Source organism: Pinus tabuliformis, chromosome X (assembly GCF_031772625.1).
Source record: "Pinus tabuliformis cultivar Carrire ecotype Pingquan chromosome X, CPIR1, whole genome shotgun sequence".
Taxonomy (NCBI): domain Eukaryota; kingdom Viridiplantae; phylum Streptophyta; class Pinopsida; order Pinales; family Pinaceae; genus Pinus; species Pinus tabuliformis.
In genome coordinates, this window is record NC_142308.1 from 247983421 (window position 1) to 248009333 (window position 25913).

General features: G+C 39.3%; 2 protein-coding genes across 3 annotated transcripts in view; both read left to right on the plus strand.

The window, feature by feature from the left end:
* Positions 1–6822, plus strand: part of LOC149139306 (uncharacterized) — a 105797-nt gene extending 98975 nt beyond the window's left edge. For both annotated transcript variants that reach the window (XM_089452332.1, XM_089452333.1), the window contains one exon: positions 6286–6822. In XM_089452332.1, the coding sequence (XP_089308458.1) occupies positions 6286–6548 (263 nt within the window). In that variant the 3' untranslated portion in view covers positions 6549–6822. The remainder of the gene's footprint in view (positions 1–6285) is intronic.
* LOC149139307 (uncharacterized) lies at positions 6544–9864 on the plus strand. Its single transcript, XM_089452331.1, has 3 exons — positions 6544–8335; positions 8425–9026; positions 9195–9864. Exons 1-3 carry the CDS (start codon positions 6740–6742, stop codon positions 9244–9246), a joined length of 2250 nt encoding a protein of 749 aa, XP_089308457.1. The 5' UTR covers positions 6544–6739; the 3' UTR covers positions 9247–9864.
* The last annotated feature ends 16049 nt before the right edge of the window (positions 9865–25913 follow it).

Genomic DNA, 25913 nt, shown 5'->3' on the forward strand with positions numbered 1-25913 from the left:
TCTCTCTCTCTGTTGAACTATTGAAGAACATATAAGAAGAATTGATCAAGGGTTTCCCCACATTGGGGTTTGTCCCTGGGTAGCGCCACATCTTGTGTCCTCTTGTCTTGGCTTGTCTTCTGCGATTTATGTTTAAGTTCTATCTGCAGTTTACTCTAATGTTGATGTGATTGCTAATCTGGAAAGATATATGAAAATTGAAATAAATTGCTCTAAGCATAGAACATTCCTAAAATTAACCACTGTGCCTACACGTGCCAACCTACGCATAGTCTGTCTGCCCCAACGACAAAACACCTCTCCTGTCCATGATTCTTCGGGTCACATCCAACTACCTCAGGTGAGCCTCGTGTCCTGCTGTGCGTGATGAGGGCATTAAGGGACAACAACTAGCTCCTTTGTGACTGTATGCAAGTCCCTATGGGTATACTCAAGAGGCACTCATCGTTGCAGATACACCTCAAAATGCCACAGTTAGAGGTTGAATTAGTGTGCAACAACTTGTATCCTATTAGTGTTGCCATCTCTACTACACACCTCCATAACCTCGGATGATTGGACCTCCCCTCTTGATCCTATTTGAAAGATCGAATAGGAAAATATCCCTATGTGCCAGTGGTGTTATCACTAAGGTGTTGCTGCTTGGTGACCTTTGCGCCCCACATGTCTGCGGAAAATCCTCATTGCCATATAATGCTCTGTCTGGTGGCCTGTCGATGCTACCTCCTCCAATCACCCCTTGCTAGAGTATGTTGATCATCCTGTGACCCCATGCTTGATCCACATGCAAGGACAACTCACTGAGTCTACCTACTCCCCTGTCGATCCAACCGGTCACTAGTGCTGCTTAGAACTCTGATGGAAATCTGTGGGAGTTTGCACGCTCGGTCCTTGGATCCATTGCACAATTACTACCATTGCTGATTGACTCCATGATGTGATGGGGAATCCCACTTGGATCCCAACAATAGTCTGGCCTTTGAGCCCCTTTGGTAGCCCATAGCCCCTGCCGAACTATGGCCATGGATATATGTTGACACTTAACCTGCTCCATCGGGTACCAATTCAATACATCTCGCCATCCAACCCGTGAGAGGGATCGACTTCAAGAACACCAGTATACATAACTATTCCACCCTATGTGTGCTGTGCTCTGCGCAACTCGTGTTTCCTCATCTCACTGTCCTGGTCAACACATAAGACCTGTATAGATAACTTTGCCTCTTTCTCTCCAATGGGCAGAGGTGACCTAACTGTGTTGCAAATCCCGTCTATGTATGCTTGAAGTGGGCTGCTGTCTAAAAGTATTGCCACTCTTCTAGCTTCCGAAGCATTTGTCTGCCCCTCATCGATGGCTGACTCCAAAGGTGGTTGCTCATCCTCCTCCACCATGGGCTCAATATGAGCCACTAACTGCCCCTTCACAAATAGCTCATCATGCATAACATCCTCACCATTCTGCTGGAGGTGGCTACCGCTTGGAAACTCTGTCATCACTCTAGATGCCTCTGTGCATGCTGGCACCTCGTTAATGGATGGTCCTATGGGTGTATGCTCTACTCTCTCCCCTAAGGTGTCAGCCAAAGCTATCAAATGAATCTCCAATGAGGGTGACTCTTGGGTCACTTTGGGTATATTTATGTGCTCTTCCTGCGTGCCATCAACCTCATGCTTAATCTCCTCCTCAGGCTCATGATATCTAAAGCCAGGTCTCCACCAATTAAAGGGCCTCCCAGTCTCACCCTCTAACTGTCCTTATCTTTTCCACTCCGTTTGAGGAGGTTTGGTGCCATGATTCTGTTGACTTTCCCCACACGGTGTACATGGCTTCACCCTCGTGGCATGCACACCCCTAGCGTCTCTATCGTAAGGATGAAGATGGTATTGGTCCATCATCTTCCTCAACTGGGCCAACATCTCATCATTCCTACAGATCTTGCAAATTTCCTATATACTCCCTCGCATCATTGGTTTGACTATAGCTCCACCAATCACTATGCATGCATACCCAACACCTTCATGATCTGGCTAGCTTCCCCACAACTTGCCAAGATCATGCTCTGATACCGCTGTAATATTCCAAATTGAAAATCTACAGAAAATAAGAGAAACATGTAAAAGGAATAACAACCATAAAGAAATACCACACACACATATCAAAACACCAAGAAAATAAAGCAGAATAGTTGAGCCATTTTATTACTCTCGAAAATGATGAGTACAATGAGTAATGACAATGGAACCTAGGCTTGCTACTGCAAGCTATGTGGAACCCAGGTGAGAGTGTAATGGCCCAAGTGTAGGAATGACTCTCCCAAGAGATCTGCACTCTTCCTAGAATTATTGCTAGCTAATGATGGAAAGGAACTGGAGAAACTGCTTTGAAGGGTGCCTAGAATGAGATGAAATTGGGTAAGCGACCTTTTCGCAAGAACCCCAAAAAAACCTAGGAATATCTCATGAACCCAGGTGGTGGAAATGGTCCTAGGGTGGACTGCGCCCTCCAATAACATCTGCTGCTGGCTGTTGGATGGAACTAGGAATTCTGCCCTTGAAGTGCTCAAAGAATTTTGCAAAATTAATCGTAGCCTCCTGTCACCAAACCGATAAAAACCCAGGAAGGGTTTGGGTTGAATCCGACATGCCTCAATTACCCCAAGAAGTGCGTGTGGCTCCAATTGGCTAGCAGAATGTGCTGTAGGAAGGAATCTGTTGTTGAATGGCTCAAAGTACTGCTGGAAATTTTCTTCCAACCCATTGCAAATCGCTGCACCAAGTCTTGTTATTTCTCTTTGCCCAACTCCCACAAAAATTCCTTGCTCTCTATGGCCGTGCAGTAGATGTGTAGTGACCCCTGCGCAGGCCCAAATTCTGAACAATCCAGCCCTCCAAAATGCAACACTCTCAGCCTTGCAAAATACCAAGAGGAAACTCGCTCTTCAAATGGATAAATTCCTGTGAAATCTTCGGCCCAATCTTTACTTTTTGCTGGCTCCTCTCAACCCACAAATTCTCCTTCTGCACCCTAGGAAAAACATGCCCAAGCTGATGAATGATCTGCAATTTAGCTCCTGAAACACTTAGAACAAACCCCCTCTTACTTTCCTTGGGTGACACTCAAAGTTCACCAAAAGTAGAGGTGGAATTCCGGCTTGGGAATTCCTTGTGCTAAACATTACTGGTTGACTTGGCTAAACAACTCAAGAAAACTTGTGTTCAGAAGTAAAATTGTCAAAAGATCCCAAATGGAGGCCTCCTTGCCTTATTTATAGAAGCTGGTCCTCTCTCCCTTGGTGGGCTCCATTTTTCACTGAATTGCACCCCTTTCTTCTCTCTCTCTCTCTCCCACAAGTGCGAATTATCTCTAGAGGTCGATTTGCCTCCTTTTTGTGGTCCCAGACTCCCCACATTCCACGAAGGCTGAAATTTCCCCTATTCTCCTAAGTCCTCATGTCTCCCATATCAAAATTGCCTCCAATGCCTGAATTGCAAAATTGTGCTATGCTTAGCACCACCCCAAGGATCTCCGTTGACCTCCTCAGGTGAAAAATCAAAATTGGGGATATTACACTAATGGTTAAGAACATGTGTTTCCTCTTAAGAGGTCACATGTTCAAATCCAGAAGGGGGTAGAATATGTACACCTTCCCAAACTTTAGTAATCATGGCTGTGTGGAGGCGGGTCACTGTCCCACAAACAAGGGGGTCTCACGCACCAATTTGATGTCTGGGTTGGCTGTGACCATAAAATTAGAATACACATATATATATATACACACACACACACACAGAATATTTGTGATAGTTAGAAAGTGGTCCTTGATTCTGGGAGAGGACTATACCTTTTTGTTTACATAATCACTACACTAAACCCGGGTAGCGCAATTGCCATGTTTAGACCTGGAACATTTTTTTTCATAAGCACACAAACTACTATTACGCGGTGACTCCATGGACGCCCATTAAAAATATATTAGCAAGAAACTTGTTTCATCACTTGGTTTTACTATAAAATGTCCTTTCTTTTCTCTTCCTTTTAGTTGACTTTTTTGATTTTTTAAAACCTTATTAATTTTTTTCTTTGCTATTCCTCTCTCTGTTCATTATTTTCCTTAAATATTTCCCCTTTACATACAGCTCAACTTGTCTATCTGTAACCCTTATTCTATTCTGTTTTCTTGTTTCTCTGATGACGAACAATGTTACATTTATAGTCCTCAGGAATTTATTGCGGGGCATTTGAAACATAAACTAGCAGCAATATCAGGGAAAATATCGGGAAACCTAAAAACATAGAATTTTTTTTTTTTTTGAATTTTGTAAACTTTTATAAAGCAACATCAACATCATGAAAATAAATCTGATATATAAGATGTATAAGCTGTCAAGTGGTACATAGATATCGACACTTAATATGATATCTCTTATGAGTAATGAAAATAATGGATTTCCCCTTGTTTGCTTGATAGAAAATGGTCACAAGGTCCTCAACATTGTTATCAGAACTGGATTGGGGGGTTTCAAAAACTTGATCTGGACTGGAACTGAACCAAAAGTCTGGCTGACTGAAAATATATAAAACATTAAGTTTTGAAAAAAAACATATATATTCATTGCAAAGTTTTACATGTATATAGTGAGGTGCATATAACCAAAATACCACCGAGTGCGATCCATCTCTGAACCAAAATACATCACCAAAGAGAGGCTCAAATTGGCCTTTAGGTCCAATAAAAATCATGCTAGAACAAATAGCTACAGAACACCAAAATGATTGGCTATATTCGGATCCTGATCATCAATATTATTCTCTAAGCTTTAAAAGAAAGAAAAAGCTTAACATGCCTAATCAGTGATTTTGCTTGAGTCAAGGGTACATTTTTACTAGGGTCATGACAGAGGAGTTCAACAATCAATGCCACCAAGTTCAAGATACAAAAAGGGCTTGGTACTCTTGATTAAATGTCAGTTCCATACCCTCATACATGATAAAATCTAGTGGAAATGTTGCAATCCTGTCAATCTTGAAATCCTGAAAAATTTTTAAATCTGCTGAATTTTGAATGGGATCTAAAAGTGTACTTTCTCTATCTGAAACTATTCCCAAACATCCTTAAAAAATTAATGTTAATGCTATTTAAGGAAAATGATGAAATGAAAGATAAATGAGAATGCCACTAGGGTTTGTATCTTATGAGATGAATCATGGGAATTGAAAACAATGGATTTCCCCTTGTTTCCTTGATGGAAAATAGTCATGGTATCCTTGGAGCTCAATTCCCTGAGTCACTGTAAAAAATTCAGGGTTATATGACCAAGAATTTGGTTGTAAGGTAATATTGACGGAGACTGGTAATTTCCAAATTATTGCAATAAATTGAAATTATCATGATAATTTTAATTTATTGCAATAATTAGAGCTGATATCATTATTGTGTTTAAATTTGGGGATATTATTTTGATAATTCTGATATATCGGTGATAAGTGCAACACTGATGACAAGTGAAGTGTTCAATCAAAACAGGTAGGTTGAAAAATTTCTTATGCAGCATAAAACCAGCAGAATCATTAGCATTATGTCTAGCAGCGAAGCCCCCCATACTAATAATTCTTTAGTCAAAACAAAGAGAAAAATCAGATTTTATTAATTTCTGCAGTTGAAATATTTGCTGTATAAGATTTTTTTTTTTTTTTTTTTTAAGCTGGACTGTTTAGTTAAATTTTGTTATCATTCCAAATTTTTAAACTTTTGTTTGACAAAAAATTAGGCTATACTTTGAGCTGTTTCTGTTTAGTGAAAATTTCTCCATTGAGATCTTCAGAAAGTATTAAAAAAATGCCTTCCACTTAGTGGGGCACGCAAAGATTCGATGAATTTCTGCAGTTGAAGTATTTGCTATATAAAAACAAGATTTCTTTAAGCTGGGATGTTTAGTTGAATAATTTTATCATTCCAAATGTTTTGTTTGACAAGAAAATAGGCTATACTTTGAGCTGTTTTGTTTAGTGAAAACTTCTTCCTACTTACAAGATAAACGGGATCTTCAGAAGGTATTGACAAACATACCTTCCACTTAGCGGGGACACAAAAATGCCCAAATCTAGGGCTCTGGTGAAACTATGGACAGTTAGCTATTAAAATATCTTAGATCTTTTTTTTGGAAAATTTTAAATTACAGCATTAGGAGAAAAGCGTATTTTATTTATTTTGTGACTTATGATCCAGCCACCGAAGTTCTCATTGGTGTTGCTTATCTTATAAGTGCAGCTTGTGTGTTTTGCAGGGAATTTCTTCCGCATACGCAGTGCATTTACTTATGGTGCTAAAAAGTTGGGGCAAATACTACTTTCTTCTGAGGAAAAGATTGGTGAAGAACTGGATAAGTTTTTTCTCAATACAGTGGAAAGGCATCGCAATGGACATCGTCCAGATGTTTCAGATTCCAAATTCTGCTCTCTGAAAAGTAGGCTAGTTGGGGAAACAACAGGCTTTCAGCAATCATCAAACTCAGATGTTAAAGAGAAGTTTGATAAAATGCAGTTGTAGTCCAGGAAACAAATGTTGCTGAAAGAAGTGTGCCCTCTAATGATTCATATGAAAATTATCGGCTTAATAAGATTTCATTTACATCCTTGGCTGAACATAGTGCCACAGCTGTAGAAGCTCATCAGGCTAGCATATATGTTCAGATTAATAACTTGGACCATGAATCTAAACAGGCAAGTTGTGTTTCTGACATGGCTGCCTGCCAGATTCATTTGGTGGGAAATGAAACAGTACAGGGCATCAAGTGTCCTAGTTCCTCTAACATGCCACCCAACCGTTCAAATAGTAATAATAGTGGTCTGCTTACAGAAGGAAATCCTGTCTGTGGTAATCGATTAGAAGGGGATGCAAAAGATCTTGCCAGTAGCCATTCCGGTTATGATGTTTATAAAGTCAAATCACCACATGGTTTACCTGAGCAAAGAACAACAGCAAATGGACATGACTTGAGGTCTTCAGGCTTTGCGAAAGGCAAAGCTGTTTTAAGTTCAATGTCAGGAAGTTCAAAACTATGCTTGTCTCTGACGAGTCTGACCAGTGAGATGAGCATCACAGCTCAAGGAAATTTGAGAGGTGAACATGTGAGAAACCGTAGAATTCATGAAGCAACTGTCACTTCTTCCACAAACTCTCCAACTTTCTATCAATCTGATGACTGCAAATTTGCCAGCTACCTTGAACAATTGTCTATCAGTAATACTGCTTCCATTCAACATGGAAGCATAGCTGCAAAACCAAGATGCATGATGCAAAGGGGATTACCAAGAGATTTTGTTGAAGATCACAAATCTGTCATCAATACCACTCAAATGGCTTCATATCGGCCTGCATCGGCTGCTGGTTCTGACACTTTTTTATTGATGCCTTCAGATACTTCACCAACTTTGGATTTTTCTTCTGCGCATTCAAGTATCATTGTACATGACTCTAGTTTTCTTGGGCCTGGGCTTTGTAACAATTCTATTGAAGATGAGCGATATGAGAATGGTAACATTCAGGAAGATGCATTTCCTCAGTTAAAGATTAATACTAATATAACTCAACAGGGTAATCCATCATGTTTATATTCTTCTAGATTTGATGGATCAGTCAATGGTGCTTGTGGTCATCCCATACAATCAGATTATAGTGATCCCAGTTCAGAGGAGCATTCAACCTCAGCAAAGCAAACATTATCTTCTCTCAACTTGAATCTTTCTGACATTTCGAGAGCATCTGAAAGTACCTCTAAGTCTGCTGATGTTTCATTTTCTTCAGTTGATATAAATGAAGTGTTGTCTGTAACTCAACCTAGTTCAGATGCAGGATGTTCAGTCCCTAATATGGATCAAAACTTGAAGTGGCAAAGCAGAACTACTCCATTCTCTGGTGTTAGTTGCTTTGAAGGATCAAATACTCCAAGTTGTGGCACAGTCACTTGTTCAGGCATGATACCAGTAGGATCTGTTCTTGATGCTTTGAGGCATCTGAAGGCTGACCTTGATGGTGATTTTGATAGTCACTCCAGCAATCTAGAATATGCAAAGCTTTGCCAAGAGTCAGGATCACATGGTTCTGGTCCACCCAATCCCTCTCTGTATATGCAAGAGCAATTCATACAGGAAGGTCCTGCCAGGCAGTTTAATTTAAATACAAATGTTTACCCTTACATGCATGGCTACAGAGTAGGTCAGTTATTTCCTCCTGGTTATATAGGAGGAGCAAATCGTGTGATTCTACCAGGATCTTTCAGTGGGGAGGAACTGTCAAAGCCGAGAAATGGCATAGGAACATTCATCCCCAATATGGTATGGATGATTTTCTTTTCATTTCCACTCTTTAGATTGTAAAATTTTGCAATGGGTCATGCAGGCTAACTTTAACTATTTCTCTACAGAGCCTTGGTTCTTATAAAGAGAGATACTTCAACAGAGGCAGGAATCAAGGAGCACCTGCTCAGGATTTTACTCCCCGTGTAGGTAATCAAATGCACAGACCTCGTAGTAATGGTCGAAACAAAATGAACTTTGACCAAAATTTTCCAAGACAGATTGGAAATAAGAGCATTGATTTAAATTCAGCAGGTGTGAGATCTGGTGATAGGGATGGTGACATATCTAGGTTGGGCAAGAGCTCTTACCAATTAGTAAATAACACGGTTTCAGAACAAACATTAGGACCAATGGCTCCTGAGGTTTATTCAGTATCAAATATGGCTGGCCATGGGAAGCATATCAATTCTGTAAGAGATAAACTTTGCAATTCCCCTGTTTCTACGATGCAGCCCTATTCTAATGGCTCAGATTTTCATAATGAGCAGCTTGAATTTGGTTCCTTTGGACCTGTACAGTTAGGTGCACCTTCCCCGGGAGTGAAATCAGAACAAAGGTGTATGAACTCAGATGAGCTGAATGGACAGTGGGTTAACTCAGAAGTTCTACCTGCATCCTCAGGTGGCACAATACTAGAGAAATCTGGTGCTCCTTTAGACTACAAAAGGTATGGTATCAATAAAAACATTGCCCATGTTTTAAGGAAGAAAACGACCAATTGTATGTTCTTGGGTAGTGATAAAAAATGTTATTTGGTGGTGATTTCTAGTTCATGATTACCTTTATTTAGCTTTAGGTTTTGTGGCACTAAGTGTTTTGTTTTATACACATTCAGGGAAGCATCATGGAAAGAAGACGATTTTCCTCCTCTTTCCTTTCACAGGTAACATGGGGCAAGTTCTGCCAACAGAATAAGTGATGATAATTCAGACAGGAGAGGTTCACAAATTCAAGCTTTTGTGACAACTTCCTAATTTACCGAGTATAGGATGATGCTGCAAGCTACACCATTATGTTCTGAAAAATTCAGGCAGGGTCAGTCAAAGGTTTCTGTATATTCCATTGATTTTCTTTTTTCCAATTAGCTTTTGTTTGCGGCATAGATAGTACATAATGATATATGTAACATTTTCAGCCTGTTTTTATCAGGGTATTAATGAGGAGATGGTTGCATCCATTGTTTTAAAAATTCTCTTGGTATGGTGAGGATGTTTGTCACAGGTTTCATGGGCGAAGTTTCAGCTTGCTCTCATCTAATTTTTTCATGTCATTGAACAACATTGATGGCATGATTCTACTTGGTATAACACCACCGGCTTTGATAGATTGGCAGTACATGCTCCTTTATGGCTATTATTCAGAGACTGTTAATCTGAGCTATGTTTTCATTTGCAACTGTATGGTTGATCATAAAATTGTTATCATCCCATATTTTGAGCTAAATTATCTCCCTAAAGAGTATAAAACTGATCGGGTAAAGGTCTGATGGCGTTTTGATTCTTGAATTCCATTCAATTTTGTATCAAAAGCAAGGTCCATTGGAAGGCATTTGCAATGTTACGTCTTTATGGTTGAGTGATGAATTACCCCTTGCTTTGGGACAGGTTCCAAAGGATTACTTGTTGGCAAATTTGCCAATTCTGTTGATATGAGATTGCAATGGCCATTACTTTACCTCAGTTTCTGCTGTTAGGCGGGCCTTGGTCCCTTTTAGTAAAAGATTCATGAATTTCTTTCACCTAGTTTGATGTTAGGAGAATTGAGGGGTGACATAAAAGAGAATGAAGCAAGAATACATGTATGCAGAGTCTATTTTGCCATATTCACAGTATATGGGCAAAATAGTGTCACCTTACGAGAAAGCACCTGCTCTTAACCATTAAGCCTACTCAAGCTGTTTGATGCCAGATCTTTGAAAATATATTACTAGCTCTGGACTGTTCACCTCTTAATTTTAGCTTTCAAACGGTTTGGGCCATAAGAGAGGTCTTGTAAACATGCTTTCACAATGAAACTCTGCTAGGCAATGCTAATATGAATTTCATGTCCAACCGTTACTCTGCTAGGCAATGCTAATATGAATTTCATGTCCAACCGTTTGATGTTGGGAGAATTGTGGGATGACATAATTTTAGCTTTCAAATGGTTTGGGCCATAAGAGGTCTTGTAAACACGCTTTCACAATGAAACTCTGCTAGGCAATGCTAATATGAATTTCATGTCCAACCGTTTGATGTTGGGAGAATTGTGGGGTGACATAAAAGAGAATGAAACAAGAATACATGTATGCGGGAGCCTATTTTGCCTATTCGTGGTATATCTTACTGGCATAAATTGAATAGTTTGGATGAAGCTTCTTCAGAACGACTATGTTCATTGCTAAGAATTGCAAATAGTAATATCATATTCGTTTGGAAGTTTGTTGCGAATCTTGCCAAATCACGTGTTGGTTATGACTTGATATAAAATGATCAATAGATCTTATTGGGATAAATAAATCGAATAGTTTGGATGATTCATTGTTGAGAATTTCGAATAGTAATATCATATTCGAAGAGTAATTAATAGGATCGATATCCACAATATTCATTTTAATGTCGAAGTGTCGAGTCAATAGCAAGACCCATCATGACCCATCATCAATATGAGAGGAGCCAATTTTTGCTAACTTGAAGTGCTGAGATTATTAGGATGCTTTATTATTAAAAAAGCCTATTTAAATCTTCTCTTGAAGTAATGGTTCTCCTTTGTGATGATCTTAACATTCTCCAAACAAATATGATGTTTATAATTGTTGGAGTGATCTGCAAGCGCTGAGGTGCATATTCATTCATTTTTAACGTTAGTCCCATGTTCCTTCATCCTTATTTTGAAGGATTGTTTGGTTTCTCCAATGTGGCACTTCCCATAAGAACATCCAATGTTATAAACTCCTTTCAGTTATTGTCGATCAATACCATCTTTCACTGAATTCATTTTATGTACATGTCTAAATACAACGCCAATGTTTTTCTTTCAATACCTTGGCAATTTTGTCAGTTGGTCAATAACTTGGCAATATCATGTTCATTTGAAAGTTTGATGTGGATCATACCAAATTGGTGTATCAGACCCCCCTTGTTTGTAGGACAAGAGACCCGCCTTTGCGCAATGATTTGACTTCTAAATTCTATAGAGATGTACATACTCTACCCCATTTTGGATTTGAACTTAAGACTATTACAAGAAAACACTTGCTCTTAACCATTAGGTCTATCTGAAGTTATTTGATGCCAGATCTTTGAAAATGTCCTTAATGATAGAGGTTCACACATATTACTAGTTCTATACTAATCACCACTAAATTTAAGCTTTCAAATGGTTTTGGGCGGTAAGAGGTCTTGTAAACATGCTTCCACAGTGAACTCAACTAAGCAGTTTTAATATAAATTTCATGTCCAACCTTTTCCTAGCGTTTGATGTTAGGAGAATTGTGGGGTGACATAAAAGACAATGAAGCAAGAGTACATGTATGCGGTACTCTATTTTGCCTATTCATAATATATCTTTCTAGGATAAATCAAATATTTTGGATGAATCTTCTTTGGAATGACTATGTTCATTGCTAAGAATTTCAAATAGTAATATCGTATTAGTTTAAGAGTTTGATGCTAATCATACCAAATCACATGTTAATTATGATCCGATATAAAATTATCAGCTATTGTTTGGCTAGTTGAATATTGTATGACTTTTGTATGGATTTAAAAAGTTTGCGGCTCTGACTTGAATCTCTTCTTCTTGACCACAAGAATATTGACTTACAAATTGGTTACATAACAACACATACATCAAATGTTTCAAGATAGGGTTTGAAAGTTGCTTCAAATCACTTGTTTGCAAAGAGATAATTTAGTGTGGATTATGAACCTAATGCTTGTTTTCTTTTGGCTTCAGTAAAAACCTTTTTTGAATTTTTGACATTTGTGAGTGAGTCATTCTCAATTTAGTGCCTATATGTGGCTCTTGAATTAGGTTGGAGTCTTACTATGTCATCTAGAAATTGTGATAGTGATTTTTCCATTGACATTGACAACCTTACTTGTACTACCTCTGTTTCTATGGTGATTAATCTTGTTTTGATGGGTCTATAGAGTGGGTAACCTATTGATCTTTTGTTGAGTTTCAATTGGTTTTCATTTTTGCTTCTCCTCTAAGGGTCCTTTCATTATATATAATGGAAAAAGGTTGTGCTTGCTAGGATGTCTAAAGTTTCATTGACCTCACTTGTTTTGTCTCTACCAAGTTTTCCTCTTCAGTCGAAAGAGGGAGTGGTTTTGCTCCCTTTTCAAGGGCTTCTCCCAATTTTCAACACTAAATTCCTTTTGGCTTGGGCTTGCTTTTACATAACTCTAGGTTTTGATGTTGTTGAGTTGTTTCCTCCTCTTTGTTTATTTGTGAGGCCAACTTATTCACATAATGCTTGTTAAAGTGACCACATTCGTGGCAGTGATCACCCTCAAGTAATGAGAGTTTCTCCTACTTCAATGTCTACATACGTTCAATTATCCTTTTGAAGTTCTATTGCTCATGGGAGGCCATCATGTGGTTTACTTTCATTGATTTGGTTTCAAGTGAACAATTTTGGTTTTGGCTCAATACTATCTATATTGCTTATGGGATGCCATCATGTGGTTTACTTTGTTATTGATTTGGATTTGGGTGAACAATTTTGGTTTTGGCTCAATATTATAGGTAAATCTCGTCAACTTGTTCCCTATTGCTTGCCCTAGAGGTTGAGGGGGAGGGAAGTAAACCTTACTGACACTATAGTTGTAGACATAATATACTCTTAGACCAAATCAAATTTCAGAAATGTTTATTACTATACAATGCCTTGGTGCCCATAAACTATTGGTAGATGCACCCCTAGGGCTGAGTATCTCAAGTTTGCTTTTGATTCTCTGCACACAAAACAACCTAGTCAGGGAGAAGAGATTTGGAAGGCAAAGTGGTGCAAAATCAAAATAGTTTATGTGGCATATGATCAAGAACAAAGTCATGGCCTGGGAAAACCTTCAAAAACGTTCTTTCCAGGGCCTAGGAAGATGTGCTCTGTGCCATCTAGAGGGAGAATCAGTTCTCCACATTTTTGTTTGTTGCCCCTTTTCAAAGTCAGTCTAGTCGGAAATGAGTTGGATTGTATAGTTGAATCTTAATTGGGAAAGATAAAATATTGAATCTTGTCTAAAGATATGGTATTTGGGACATTCCAAAATATAGGGTTGACCCCTTTGTTTATGCATGGGGCATTTGGCTAGAGCGCAATCAAGCCATTTTTGAGGACTATCTCCTGATGGTTGTTAGTGGCAGCTTAGTTTCTTGTAATCTTGTCTATGTCCTTGCCTCTCATCCATCCTTGTCAATGGATATTCCTATTCAAACAGATTTCCCTTGGGCTTTCTTTGATGGTGCATCCTAGATGAGCACGCCAAAAGGTGGGGTAGGGGGTAATACCATATTTCTTAGATACACACTCGATCTCCTTCAGGGTCGGTTTGGGTTTTGCTACAAAAAATCAGGTTGAACTGATGGTGCTTAAACTCCTTCTCCAACTTGCTCTTGAACATAATCTTAGTCAGCTACATGTTTATGGGTACTCTGCTTTGGCCATGAATTTGCTGAAAGAACTTTGTAGGATTCCTAATTTTGCTCTTTTGCCACTTTTCAAAAATATTTAGAACATGACTACTTTATTTTCTCACATAACTTTTGATCATGTCTACAGGCACTAAAACCAAGTTGCAGACTCCCTATCAAAGCAGAGTTTGGAATTGGCCTTCGAAGTCTTGGTCACAAAATCATAATATAGTCTCCATAAAGAATTCGTCCATCGTCACTGGGGAGATGATGGGGCCTTAAATCATCTAAATAACATTGCATAACTCTTCTTTATACTGGGGCAATTTTTGAAATCTAACAATTATTATCTGTTATATATAATTCTACCTGCTATAGTGGTCGGTCATGGATAGTATCAGATATAAACAAAGGATTGTTGGGGCCTTTTTTTTGGAAGTTCCAATGACACGCTCCACTAATGTACTCACTTATGGATATAATAATAATATTTGGCTTTCTATATATATATATATATATATAAAATTTGTTTTATTATTATATTTTATATAGATTTCTAATTATTGTTTTTTTGCTTTTATTGATTTTTTTTCTAGCTTTTGGTTTGGAATTTTTTATAATTATTTAATTAAAATTTTCATCGTTTTAATTTATTATATTATTATTATTATTTTTAACATTATATCATTTTCTTTTCCTAAGGGTATTTTTCATGATTTTGTGTAAATTGATAATGATTCTATAAGCCATAGTTAAAAAAAATATTGTAATTTTAGTGCCCTCCTGAAAATGGATCAAGTTCTCTTAGGATAAGATCTCAAAGGAACTATACTTTTTGCCTTTAGAATGAAGAATGCTTTGCTAGAATGACTCCTCGATTTAGGTGTTGATTTTTAAGGTTTTTTTGGTCACGATATTTGGATTATAATGCCATGGTTGCATTTTGTTGAAATTTTAAGGTTTTTTGTACTTGTGATATTTGGTTTTAATTCCATGGTTGAAGAATGTTAGAATTTTAAGATTTTATAGAGTCGTACTAATTTATCTTTAATGCCATGGTCGAAATTGTTGGAACATTAAGGTTTTTCATGATCATGATTTTGATTTTTAATGCCATGATGAAAAATGTTGGAATTTTAACCTCTAAAAATGGGTGATGCAACATCACAATTTTTTATTTTAAGGTGTTTTTTATGTATTTTGCACAAAAATAGGGGCTTTTTGGGCTAGAGTTCTCTACTTGAGGTTACTGTTCTCGTTAAATTGGTAACATTGTTAAGGTTGCTTTGAGGAGGTCGAGTAGGCCTTAAGCAAGCCAAGTAAGGTTGTTGAGTATGCCGTAGTTGTGTCAACAGATAAGGGTTGTGTTTCCCCTATTTGGATAACACAGAAGGGTTGAGTTTTCCCTTGTATTGGACAATAAAGAAGGGTTGAGTTATTCAAGTGATTGGACAACCCCGAGAGTAGTCAAAAGTGAGTAGACTTTGGCTGACATAGTGAGCAAATTGTGACAGGGACAATAAGCAAACTATGGCATGGAGATCGAGGAAGGTTTAAATAGTAAAGACAAGGGCTTTTTCTGTGTATGTTTTTCCTTGTATTTGGAATATTACCGAGCATTGTAAAAGGGCCATTTTTTGTTGTACAAGAGCCCAAGATCTTGTTGAAGGACTAACATGAATTTTGTTTTCGTGGTTGAACTTTTTGTGTTATTGTGCATGATCTAATTGCTAGTTTTCAAGTTTCCACTATGTAAAAGTTAGACACATCAGTGTGTTTTAGCTCATTACTTGTGTAACGTTAATAGGAAGCTGTTACTAGATTGTGTGTGTGTGCGCATTGAGTCTAGTGCCACAATCTAACATGGTATCAAAACATGGTCTCTATGAAGGGTAGTTGGATATGAGATTTTCACAAGTGACAACTTTAAGGAGTTGTAGGAGCTGTTGCATGTAGTAGTAGTGTTTTGAAGAACCATGCCAAGAGAGTTGGCTAAGCATGAAACGCTGCTTGTATGGGCTGTGAAGGTTAGGATCAACAAACTTAGTTCACATGAGGAGTTATGGAAAATTGCATCCTAGTGCATAAATAGAGAGAAATGAATGAGAGATTCATTATGATCAAGGTATGAAGGTCTTGTGAAGAGGTTTGAGCTTGGAGGGGTCGAGTAAGGGCCATATCTATTCTTTGTGATAAGAGAGGGCCTGAGAAGGCAAGATCAAGATGTTAAGAGTGTTGAGATAGCCATTGGAGATCCAAGTTAGAAACTTGGAGTGAAGGTTAAGCAAAGATTTTAAGGGTTGAGAAGGCCTACGATCTAAAGTAAGAGGGACTCAGGGTTGAAGATTGAGTATGCTCAGGAGGGAGTTAGTCTTAAGAGGGAGTCAACGGGCTCAGAGGGTGTTATCAACTTACAATAATACAATATACTAACTCCCTCTTGAGCATACTCAATCTTCAACCCTGAGTCCCTCTTACTTTAGATCGTAGGCCTTCTCAACCCTTAAAATCTTTGCTTAATCTTCACTCAACGGGCTCAGAGGGTGTTATCAACTTACAATAATACAATATTCAGGTTCAGAAAGTTATGGTACAAGATGGCCATGCAAGATGCTCAGGAGTGGGAGGCTTTTAGGAGCAGGATGTAAAAGAGTCATTTGTAAAAGTGTCATCATTGGAAGAGTCATTATTGTAAAAGAGTCAATCTGCCTAGAGTCGAAAAGGCACTATTGGGAGGTATAGGAGTCTCTATTGGGGCCAAACTCCATGTGGGTCATCTTATTTATGGCAGCTGATATTTTTCTTGGATTCCTGTCATCGAGAGGTGTAAGATTGATCTAACGACCATCCGATTCCGACAAGTATCTATGGAGATATGAATTTATTTGTATTTACTTGACAAATTGTCAAGGTCGGCCAACAGCTAAATGTGTGGCACACATGCTCAACATTTCATATAAATACAAGATAGGTTGAGGCATTATTCATTCATCTCATCTCATTTTACATTCTTCTCTCTCTCTCCTTTCTTGATTGGGTATACAAGGAGAACCATCTCTCATGTGGGATAAGAAGGACGTAGCAAGGAAGGAAAACGCAGCTAGGAGGAGGACGCAGGTCTGTTCTAGCATTGACTGTGGTTGGCCTAGGAGAAACAAGATAAGGGTGATTGAGTTGATCAATGAGGAAGGTATTTTGACTTCGGCCTAGTGTGAGGAGTCTCTAGCAAGAAATCCATAGATTTGATCAGCCATATGTTGACCTGATTTGACCACCGAATTGACCAACATTGATTGGTTAGGGTTGACACAGGACTGCTAATCCATTGACTTGTTTCGACCATTTCTTTTGGGTTGTTTTGGGTTGGCCTTCATTGTTGTTGAAGGTCGAGTTGACCAAGGTTGACTCAAGGTTATTTGTGGATTGTTTGACCATCTTTGCAAGTGTTGGTTAGGTTTTCTATTACTACTGTCATAAAATTACAGAACTGTACATTTGTACTAATTTTCTCTCTGCTGAACTATAGGAGTCTCTATTGGGGCCAAACTCCATGTGGGTCATTATTTATGGCAATTGATATTTTTCTTGGATTCCTGTCATCGAGAGGTTCAAGATTGATCTAATGATCATCCGATTCCGACAAGTATCTATGGAGATATGAATTTATTTGTATTTACTTGAAAAATTGACAAGGTCAACCAACAACTAAATGTGTGGCACACATGCTCAACATTTCATATAAATACAAGATAGGTTGAGGCATTATTCACTCATCTCATCTCATCTTAAATTATTCTCTCTCTCTCCTTTCTTGATTGGGTATACAAGGAACAACATCTCTCATGTGGGAGAAGAAGGACACAACAAGGAAGGAAGACGCAACTAGGAGGAGGACGCAGGTCTATTCCAATGTTGATTGTGGTTGACCTAGAAGCAACAAGCTAAGGGTGAATGCGTTGACCAGCAAGGAAGGTATTTTGACTTTGGCCTTGTGTGAGGACTCTCCATCAAGCAAGCTGCAAATCTGATCAACCATCCGTTGACCTGATTTGACCACCGAATTGACCAGTGTTGACTGGTTAGGGTTGACCATAGGGCTGCTAATGCGTTGACCTGTTTTGAACATTTCTTTTGGGCTGTTTTGGGTTGACCTTCATTGCTGTTGAAGGTCGAGTTGATCAATGTTGACTCAAGGTTATTTGTTGACTATTTGACCATCTTTGCAAGTGCTGGTTAGGGTTTCTATTACTACTGTCATAAAATTATAGAATTGTACATTTGTACTAATTATCTCTCTACTGAACTATTGAATATTATAGAAGAATTGATCAAAGGGTTTCCTCGCATTGGGGTTTGTCCCTGGCTAGCCGCCACATCTGGTGTCTCTTGTCTTGGTTTTTATTTATTTATTTATTTACTATTGATCTGTTAATGTTCTATCATCATTTTACTTAATGTTAATCTGATTGCTAAACAATGGTGCACTGTAGTGCAGCCTTTATCATGGTGCACTGTAGTGCAGCCCAGTACACTGCCAGGGTGCATTGTAGCGCACTTGAGCCCTCTTTGGCCTGCGCTGGGCGAATTTGAGTGAAATATGCATTGGGGTTTGGAATATTCTTATCCATAGGATGCTTCTAGAATTTTCCCAAGGCTATCCACTCCTTTGGGCTCAAAATTGGATGAGGGAGGAAGTTAAGGAACATCAATCCCTTTATCCCTTCCTCCATGGAACTAAATCCGAAGTTTGGGGAGGCATTCATTGTCACCATTTATGGCATAACTTCCTTCATTCACCTATAAAAAGACCATTCATCTAAGTGATGATGGGCTGGAAATCATTGAATTATAGGGAGATGCTGTTAGTATGAGACTTGAGTTGGTTTCAAGTATTGTAATGATGTCAAAATGTTTTGCTTGTTATGAGGAGAGGATGGGATTGAACTAGAGGAGTGACACTGAATCAAGCAAATTGGGTTGTAACTCTTCCTTTTATTAATAAAGTGTTCAAAGATTTTTCCATATGTTTGTATTGTTTATTGATGCTTTCATATGTGTATTATGTACTTGATTACATTCTATTTTTAATCAATAGATCATTATCATATGCTTTGATTGGTTTTTGTCTTCTGTCTATGTGTAGGTACTTTTCAAGTGGATTAAGTACTGAAAGGAGCGACAGAATTGGTCAAGGGAGATAAGGAGTAAGCGAACGCTTCAGGTAGGCTTCTTTACTGTCTTATTTAATCTATTGGTTGTAGAAAAAGTAGAGAATGCTTTGCACTATTGTTCTAGACTTAGCTACTAGTCTAGGGGTTTAAGCGTTTATCCGTAGACACTAAAACTTCCCAAAACGGGAAGTCCTGTAGATATTCGCTACATTATCTTCAAAGCTCCATGATGCAAATGGCCCAACTGCCTGTGCCACAACTCGCCAATGTCTTGGCTTTGCACCAATTCTTCTTTCGTACTCAATGCTGCATAATCATCTACCTCTAGTTTATAGAGATTCTTCACCCGCCTCTTTGTCTGACTTGTGGCTATGTGTCCTAGGAACGCCTTTCCTTTACTGAAGACAACATCATAGCCTTTGTCTTCCAACATCGCGACTGATACCAAGTTTTTCTTTAGTCCAGGCACATACATCACATCTGTCAAGGTGAGAGGAGCTCCATGCTCCCTTTGAAAAGCAACCGTGCCCACTTCTGAAACACTATACCTTCTGTCGTCACCCATCTCTATGCGCATCTTGAGGTCTTTCTCCTCCAAGGCACAGAATAAATTTTTATCACCAGTCATGTGAAATGAGGCTCCACTGTCAAGATACCAGACACAACCCATTATCGATGACACCGTGAATGCGATGAGGGTAAAGTCCATTTCGAACTAAGAGGCTAATGCTTCACCTTCCGATCCTTCCAAGGATCTCTTCTTGGACTTCTTCGATGGACAATTAGTCGCATAATGTTCCAGCTTGTGACAATTAAAGCATCTTATTTTAGACATGTCACCCTTCTTCCCTCCATGAGAAGAATTCGATTTGAAATGGGAAGCCTTCCCCTTCCCTCTCCTTGCCTTACTTACTAAGGCCAAATTTTCTTCATCATCATTCTTGGATGAAGAACCATCTCGTGTGCTCCTCCTGATATTCTCTTGCATAAGATACGACCATAGTCGTTCCCAATTCGGCAGTTTCTCCCTTCCATTCACAGAGTCCTAGTAGCTATTCCAACTCTTTGGAAGGCCAAGGAGAGCGAGGCTCACCATATCATCATTGGCAGTAGTTATTCCCACACTGCTAAGCTCATCTCTACAGGTGGTGAGCTTGTCCAGATATGTGGAAATAGTATCGCCCTTCTCCATATTGATTCTTCGAAGCTTATCCTTGAACGCCAATTTCCTCTGGTCACTACTGTTCTGGTAATGGTCCTTCAATGTCTTCCACATTGAAAATGGAGTATCCTTCCCATGGAGACTCGAGACAATATGGTCTCGAACTCCCTCAAGGATGATCCATCTCACCTTCGCCACACAATTCTTCCACTCAGCCAACTCTTTTGCATTAGTTGAAGCTAGCTTTGGGATTTCTTGATCAATAAATTCCTTCAAGCCATTGTCTTCTAATACAGCCTCCATTCTATCTTTCCATGCTATGTAATTCGAGCTACCTTCCAAGGCATACTCCAATCTCAAGCCATAGAACGCCATTGGCCAACCTTGAAGTATGATATGAATTTGATTTTCACCAACCCCGAACTTCAAACTTCGGATTTTCTTCTCAGTATACTGTTCATAGCTCCGATACCATGTAGAATATATGTGATAGGTTAACTCAATAATTCAATATAAATCAAAGCAGAATACTATAACCTACTTCTACTATCAATTTGCGGAAGCTTAAAGATCGAGCTGAACAATATAACCAGAAGAAGAAGAATCAATGGCACAATACACATGAAAATACTTTGGGGAAAGTCTCAGAGAAGACCTCGGTTCAACCGGTCCCTACGACCCCTGTCACTGCTTCAGTTCCACTGCAACCTCAACAGGAATCCATTCCTGTTGCAAAAGCATCCAAACAGGGGGGAAAAGCCAAGAGGAAAGAACCTAAGGAAAAGGATCCCCAAGCTCCTCCAACCCCCTAAGCTCTAAAGCCAACACCTCCGTGCACTTTGTGTGAGGTTGTTGGGCATGCCACCAATAACTGTCCTAAACTTCCTCATCTCAAACCTTCCCTGAGTCAAATATCCTTGAGGTCCAAGTTACCTTACCAGGACCAACCAAGAAACTCAAAACATTGCGCACAAATCACCCTTGTGCATTGTGTGATCATTATGGTCACTATTCCCATTATTTCCCTCGTCTCGACAAATTTCGTGATTTCCTTTAGGCGCTTTGTGAGTACGAGGCCACTCGTATTAGATCACCTACTCCTCTACCTGTGGATTCTGGTACCAATAGTACACTAGAATAGGGGGAATCTATCGCCACCATCGTGATCCCTCCCCCCGATGTCAAGATGATGGACTCCATAGTCCATATCCTTTACTTGTTGTCATCCTTGAGTTTCTCATAGGAAAACCTCTTCGAGGTTTCTATGCGCGCTTCTATCGAACCTACTTTGTTTGAAACCCATGTCTCAACATCAGTAAATTCTCTATCTACTAGCTGGTCGTCTACCATTTAAGATGATGTGTATGTGAACCTTCTTTCTCAGGATGATGCACTAGGTCTTGTCGCCGCATCATGTAGTCAATCTTCCTCCCATTCGCCCATCTTCCATTCTAATGAGGATATCATGGAAGACATGTCTAACCTTGATTACCTTTGGGATGATATGCAACATCGCGCATACTTCCTTTGGATGATCTCATGCCAAGTTGGGCCGAGATACTTGAATCCCTTTTTCAAGCACTTTGAACACAATTGTGCTCCACAAACTCCTCCTGCTATGGGGCATCATTCCCACCTTTGCATACCAGATCAATCCCCTCCATCACATATGCTTGTGGACAGTATCCCATACTTGGGGGCATGATGGTCTTCCCCTTGCCATCTTCTCAATTGATTAACATAAGTCTCGGCCTAGATCACCACCAGATCTAGGTACGGCCAATTATCCTTCCATTCCTTGGACAGTTTGTCCTACCGACCTCTTCGGCGAGCCATATTCACATCACATATCATAGACATTTGATACCATATCTTCAAATATTATACTCTATGTCATACCACCTTTTCCACATAGTCCCCATGTTTGAATTAGTGGGTGAGAATGATTGTATACTTCTGATCCGAATGGAAAACAACATCAACCCATGGCATTCATCCACCCATATTATTCATCCACCCATGGAATTTACCCATGGCATTATAAGTGGCATCCACCCATGGTATTGTAAGTGACATCCACCCATGGTATTCATTCACCCATGATATTTTCCCATGGTATTGTAAAATCCACCCATGGTATTCATTCACCCATGGAATTGACCTGTGGTATTGTATCTGAAAAATACTATAAGTAACAAGTCACATTTTGTAAAAGGACAGATTGTCCGCCACAATGTAGCCTTTACAGTTCAGAGGCATGTAGCCACACATCTCTTCTCAGAGATAAGCTACCATCACCCTAGCTGGTTTATTTCCATTACTATTTTAATAAAAAATTTCTTTGTGGTTTTTGTTTATTAGGCATTCTCCTATTTTTCTTCTCGCATTTCAATTTTTTTCAGATCTTGGGGGTCTTTCCCCCAAGATCCGGATCAGTGGTATTAGAGTAGGTTATGATTCCATGGGAATGAGGGTTTGATGCATATTTCAGTTTCAAATTTTGCAGCAATATTCAACAAACTTCAGGAATGTGCTACAACCTCCACAGAGCACTTTCTTGGGTCAAACAGGAAGAATTTTTCTTTTTTTCATTTTTTTGCAGGAATTTTTTTGGGCGGCGACTTTGCAGATCAGATATGAAACATTTGGTACAAAATTTACAAAAACAAATACCAGATCTGGATTCCTCTCGAAAAATCACCCAATTCAAAAAAAATGGGTCGAATCGGAGTTCGTATGTGGTAGATATCGCTGATTTAAAATCAGCTATTTTATCAGAATTTTTGTGACGACGGAACTGTTGTAGCGTGAATCTGAGATCTCAGAGTGTCCAAATAAGGATTTCCAGCTCATGGGAAGATGTAGAATGATCCTTCTGCTTCTAAAAACAGGTTATAATAAATATTATGAGTTATATTGGCCGAGTTATGTCCATTTTAATTCTGGAGCAACATTCGGAGTGGGTTCCCATTGGAGACGTGCCCTCCCACCCCACTTTAGTAGGCACCCGCTTCACATCCATCAGTTTAAACATAGTAGCATTCGGCTTGGGTTATTTGGAGACGTGCCCTCCCACCTCAGGCTATGTAGGCACCTGCTACTTCATCAATAACCAACATCACGGTTATGGGTCAACCGCACAAAATCCTTGTCATCGAAGTCCATTTGCTAGGCCGCACACTGTTAGCATCACAGTTGGTCACAAGCATTACAGGGTATCTCTATCCTCGGATCTTCGTTTGTCATGGTTATGGTTCATCCACAAATCCACACTTCATCGAAGTCCATTTGCTAAGCCGCACAATGTCAGAATCACAGTTGGTCACAAGCATTACAGGGTATCTCTATCCTCGGATCTTTGTTCATCATGGTTATGGGTTAACCACATAAAACCCCTTATCTTCAGTAGTTCTTCATATTCAACAAAGGCTTTGCAGGAGGGAACTTTACGCAATGGGGACCATTGCTTCTTAAGGAGGGAGGAATGATCCGAATGGAAAACGACATCAACCCATGGCATTCATCCACCCATATTATTCATCCACCCATGGAATTTACCCATGGCATTATAAGTGGCATCCACCCATGGTATTGTAAGTGACATCCACCCATGGTATTCATTCACCCATGGTATTGTAAAATCCACCCATGGTATTCATTCACACATGGAATTGACCCGTGGTATTGTATCTGAAAAATACTATAAGTAACAAGTCACATTTTGTAAAAGGACAGATTGTCCGCCATAATGTAGCCTTTACAGTTCAGAGGCATGTAGCCACACATATCTTCTCAGAGATAAGCTACCATCACCCTAGCTAGTTTATTTCCATTACTATTTTAATAAAATTTTTCTTTGTGGTTTTTGTTTATTGGGCATTCTCCTCTATTTTTCTTCTGGCAATTCAAGTTTTCAGATCTTGGGGGTCTCTTCCCCCAAGATCCATTTCAATCTTTTAGATCTTGGGGGCCTCCTCCCAAGATCCGGATCAACTTCCTCTAGTAGTTCATTCTCGTTTTCCTCTTCCCTCAATTATTCACCAGGAACCATCATTCCAAGAAGCATTAAGGCCATATTTAGATAAGTAAGGCCACTTGCATGAAAGTTGCAGATCCTAATTCCGATGGTCGGTTTGTCCGCTATGATCTCCACAAGATTTAGGGCCTTCTCTTCCTCTCAATTAGAAGGAAAACACCCTTTTATAGGAAGACCCACAGTTTTTCTGTCGCACATTGTGACCAGACCGTAGCTATGTTTGATGAACCTTTAACACTGTTAGAAAGCTCCCATCGAGTACTATAATGAGTATTTATTAGTTTTTGATAATTTAACACTTTAACACGAAGTCATTTTTCCAAGAAGGGTCACTTTGTCACCTCTCAAAATTAAATTTCTTCATAAGCAACACTTGTACTTTGGAGTCCACCTTCCCTTGGCACTTATTGTCTCACATGTCGATTTTCATCATGAGAAACCATCATTTTCTCATGTTTTCATGGTCCCTACTGGGCCTATTTTGTGTGGTAGCATCATTGAGTCACCCTTGTTCAGAGCATCTGCGACGAGTCACCTTTGCATCCATGGAGTCTGTTTCATGTCCCATTGTATCATGTCATAGTATTCCATCCATCTTTGCATACCATTCATTCCGTGTTGCCCATTTTTTCCTTCATTCATAGTGTCCATCATCCCCTTCGGAGTCGAGTTAGTCGCTGCTAGGTCAACCATGCACTTTATGCTCTGACAAGGGAAGTCTTTTTTTTGTCCCTCAGTCCCATTTTTCCCATTGTCCCTGGTGTTAGTCCATCAGTCTCATTACTATTCTCCCTCATGCCTTAGTTGAGGATCCTCATTGCCTCACCTATGGAGGGCCCTATTCTATCGATATTAGCACATCTATTCCAGAAGAACGACCTAGAGGGTGGTGCATCTTGATTCTAGCTTCCACTCTTGTTCGATGCCTTAGGTCAAGCAAAGGGAATCATCATTTCCCATTGACTTGGTTGTTTCATGTTTGTGATTCATATACATGATGGTTCAGTGATGTAGTAGATTGTACCGTTGATTCTTAGGTGTGTGCGAGATGTTTCAGGCCTCATGAGGGGGTGGCCCTTCAGGTAGCCCCCCACATGCCCGAATGCCTTACTATGATGCTACAACCTCAGATGCAATTCTGTAGATTTGATGGGTTCATTTCTTGCCACTTTCAATGCTCATGACATGCATATCTCCTTCAGATGATCCATTCAGTTTTGCAGAGCCCCTTCCTATTCAGCAGGGCTTCTTTGGTTGTTATACCATCGCTCCCACCCATTTTTTGAGGGAAGGGCCATTATATCTCATGTACTCAGATGTTATTGTATTCAGTCATGGTTCATGTTTTTTCTAGGTGCATTATGTATATGGGACACATTGTATTATTTTCTGGCTCATTTATGCTAGCATGTAATGTACAATTCAACATGTATTTTATTGCTCAGTTTCATGTTTTTGGGCGCATCATTATTTTTGTACTAAGTTATCTCGACAGGTATAGGTATGCCTCCCCCACCTCACTGAGATCCACCACAACATAAAATGAAAATTGCATTGGTCTTGGCC

Coding starts and splice junctions, on each gene's coding strand:
- LOC149139307 (XM_089452331.1), top strand. CDS start 6,740: ATGGCTGCCTGCCAGATTCATTTGGTGGGAAATGAAACAGTACAGGGC. Junction 8,336..8,424: donor GAACATTCATCCCCAATATG/GTATGGATGATT, acceptor ATTTCTCTACAG/AGCCTTGGTTCTTATAAAGA. Junction 9,027..9,194: donor GCTCCTTTAGACTACAAAAG/GTATGGTATCAA, acceptor ATACACATTCAG/GGAAGCATCATGGAAAGAAG.